The sequence below is a fragment of the Astyanax mexicanus genome, chromosome 18, assembly GCF_023375975.1.
Source record: "Astyanax mexicanus isolate ESR-SI-001 chromosome 18, AstMex3_surface, whole genome shotgun sequence".
NCBI lineage: Eukaryota > Metazoa > Chordata > Actinopteri > Characiformes > Acestrorhamphidae > Astyanax > Astyanax mexicanus.
In genome coordinates, this window is record NC_064425.1 from 13,102,467 (window position 1) to 13,105,971 (window position 3,505).

The 3,505-nt window shown below is 37.6% G+C and overlaps 1 protein-coding gene across 1 annotated transcript; it reads left to right on the forward strand.

Moving 5' to 3' along the window:
• The first annotated feature begins 1,492 nt into the window (after positions 1 to 1,492).
• Positions 1,493 to 3,371, forward strand: LOC103024639 (uncharacterized). Its single transcript, XM_022671171.2, has 4 exons — positions 1,493 to 1,756; positions 2,024 to 2,185; positions 2,532 to 2,699; positions 3,004 to 3,371. The coding sequence occupies exons 1-4, from the start codon at positions 1,541 to 1,543 to the stop codon at positions 3,271 to 3,273; spliced, it is 816 nt and encodes a 271-aa protein (XP_022526892.2). The 5' UTR covers positions 1,493 to 1,540; the 3' UTR covers positions 3,274 to 3,371.
• The last annotated feature ends 134 nt before the right edge of the window (positions 3,372 to 3,505 follow it).

A 3,505-nucleotide genomic window follows, 5' to 3' on the forward strand; every position in this document is an offset into this window, starting at 1 on the left:
TGCTAATCAGTGTCACTGCAGTTAGACTGCGGTTACAACTGCAGTGCTATGCAAATAATAATAATAGCTGCTATGAGGTGGTTTTCTCTCCTGTAGGTCCTGAGTATTAAAGAACAGGGTGAAAGGAGGAGAATAATAAAAATTAAGTATACAGAGAAACAGATACAGATCTAGAGGCTGTTATTATTATAGAACTACCAAGTGTCCTATATGATCAGAGCAGTGTTTAGAAACAAGGAGGTGGCCATAATGTTTTGCTTGTTTGGTACATTTTCTAAAAGGAGGTGTTTAGATGGTATAAGACATCTTATTGTCCAGTTGTAGATGAAAGAGTTAAGTGCACAATCTGTTCAACGTAGGGAGGTCACACTGACCGTACAGTACTTGTCGCACAGGTTGTACGTATACACTTCCTGTTTAGCCACAGCTTCAGGATGGCTTTTTGGAACGAGCAACCGAACAAGGTAAATTTAATCAGTAAACATTGTTAAAATCTGACCGATAAGACAGTGCAGGACAGTGCAATCACATCATCTTACTAAACGTTTGTGAATCTAAGGACTTCCTCACGGGTTCAGAAAAAAAAAAAACATGCTAGCATTAGCATTAGCATGGTTTACCACCGGATTGTTTCACTTTTAGTTATTCAAGCTAGAGGATTGTGGTGGTGTCGATGTGGTAAAGTTAATAATAGCATAGATACAGATAATGTACAGATAATGTTGGAATGTCTCTGAATAGCCTTAATCTTAAATCTCGAGCCCAGAGTGCGTTCCTCAATCACTGCTTCCATCAAACTCCTGCATATCCTACTGTTGTTTATGCTTGTTTACATGGATTGAGACACTGTATGACATCCGTTTTCTGTAAAAAATGCACATCTGTTTATTTTTATGAAGAGAAGCCCAGCATGCAGAGCCACAAATCACAAAAACAGTCTGTTTAATAGTCAGTTTTACTGTTGTTGCCAATTCCATTCTTAAAGAGTTGAGAAAAAAGTGCCAAAGCTTGACACTAAAAAACTGTGGAATTCAGTTTTTGTCACAGTGAAAACATACAATATATTATTTTTACTTCTCTCTTCTGGGAAATAATACATTATTCATTTTAACGTATTATACATTGCAATACGTTAATGTGTTCATGACAGAAATATATTTTGCATCTATTTTTATATAAAAAAACAACAACAATAATTATAATAATAATAATACACTGTCTAAATAACATTTAAAGTAACATTTTAAGTAACATTTAATGCCATTTGTGCTAGTATATCACTGTAAAATGTTATTATCTACCACAGCTGCCAGTATTTTAGCATATGTTTTACCATGAAATTTTAGCACATACAGCTGTATTTTACCATGAATTCAGTCTCGTAGGTCCAAAATTAACTGTTCAGTATTTTTTATTTTTGTATGTTTAATCATGAAATTCAATTGATATAGATTGTTAGTCAGTACTGGGTCAACTCCTCAGTGCCTGGTGCAGGTGGATGGTTGTTTCCGGTTGAGAGTATGCTGTGAGTGATTGGCTGATGCTTCTGACCTGTGTGTCTCACCCTTTTTTGGGGTCTAGTGCTTGGAGGGACTTCAGGGACTGTGAGTTATCTTCAGAGACGAGGGATAGCCCCTTCAGGACCAGCCAAAGAAGACAACCTGAGGAAGACTTCCCACCCAGGAAAGGAAAAATACATGGTGCTGGATCAACTCCTGAGCTCCTGATGCTGGTGGATGATCATTTCCTGTTGAGAGTATGCTGTGCACGATTATTCACCACAGCTGCCAGTATTTTACCGTATATATTTAACAGTCAAATTCTATAAACCACAGCTGCCAATATTTTACTGTATATTTAATGATAAAGGACAACTAATATGGATTTAATGTCTGAAAGAAGCTCCCAGTAATTTACCATATATTTAATGATAAAGATTTATTCACCACAGCTGCCAGTATTTTACAGTATATTGTGTGTCTCAACTTTTTTCTTCTTTTTTCATATTTTTTTTATTGTTCAGGATGACCAATATGGGTCTAGTGCCTGGATGGACTGTGGGTTCTCTTCAAGGATGAGGGATAGCCCCTTCATAACCAGCCAAAGAAGACAACCTGAGGAAGTCATCTCACCCAGAAAAGGAATAATTCATGATGCTGAATCAACTCCTGAGCTCCTGATGCAGGTGGATGGTCATTTCCTGTTGAGAGTATGCTGTGTGCCATTATTAACCACAGCTGCCAGTATTTTACCGTAAATATTTAAAGATGACATTCTATGTACCACAGATAACAGTATTTTACCGCATATATTTAACAATGCAATTCAATCAACCACATATGGCAGTATTTTTCTAAATATTTCATCATGAAATTCGATGGATATAGATTGTTAGTCGGTGCTGGGTCAACTCCTCAGTGCCGAATGCAGGTGGACGGTTGTTTCCGAGAGAGTATGCTGTGAGTGATTGGCTGATAATTCTGACCTGTTTGTCTCACCTTTTTTCTTCTTTTTTCTTCTTTATTTTTCAGGACAACCAATATGGGTCTAGTGCCTGGAGGGACTTCAGGGACTGCAGGTTCTCTTCAGAGATGAGAGAACCCTTCAGGACCATCCAAAGAAGACAACCTGAGGAAGTCATCTCACCCAGAAAAGGAATAATTCATGATGCTGAATCAACTCCAGAGCTCCTGATGCAGGTGGATGATCATTTCAGAATTTACAGAATATTTAAAGATAAAATTTTATCTACCACTATAGCTGCAGGTATTTTATCGTAAATGTAAAGAGGAAATTCTATTCACCACAGCTCCCAGTGTTTTACCGTTTATTTAACGATGAAAGTATATACACTACAGCTGTCAGTGTTTGTATTGGATTATTGAATACATCTGAGATGATCATAGCAGAATATGTTTCTACTGTGTCATTCTATCACTTTTAAATAAACTGTAATTTAATTGCACTGATAGATATGAAGTTATCCTATCAATCTTTTTTCAGGCTCCTATACCGTGTCAGGCCGACCCATATGGGTTCTGTGCCCAGGTGGACTATGGGTACTGGGGGTCCTATCCACTGAGGGGGTGTACCCCTTGTGGGGTCAGCCATAGAAGTCCTCCTATACAGTGTCAGGAAGACCAATATGGGTTCAATGCCCAGGTGGACTATGGGGACTGGGGGTTGTATCCACTGAGGAGGTGTACTCCCTTCTGGACCAGCCAAAGAAGACGACCTGAGGAGAGACAACCCGAGGAAAACACCTGGCACTAGGAGAACGTCTCAGTGTCTGATGCAGTGGACAATTGTTTCTTTATTATTATATTATATTATATTATATATGTCTAATTTATAAATATCTATTGTACTTACATCTCTTGTGTGTGTGTGTGTGTGTGTATGTGTGTGTGTGTGAGTGCTGAGTGTAAATGTTAAAAATGGATTATTATATTATATTATATTATATTATATTATATTATATTATAGTGGCGTAAAAAAGTATCCC

Bases quoted from the DNA above. Each gene is read 5' to 3' on its own strand.
- LOC103024639 (XM_022671171.2), top strand. From the start codon at position 1,541: ATGCTTCTGACCTGTGTGTCTCACCCTTTTTTGGGGTCTAGTGCTTGG. The intron at 1,757-2,023 runs GTATGCTGTGCA...TTTATTGTTCAG, and splicing joins ATGATCATTTCCTGTTGAGA to GATGACCAATATGGGTCTAG. The intron at 2,186-2,531 runs GTGGATGGTCAT...TTTATTTTTCAG, and splicing joins CTCCTGAGCTCCTGATGCAG to GACAACCAATATGGGTCTAG.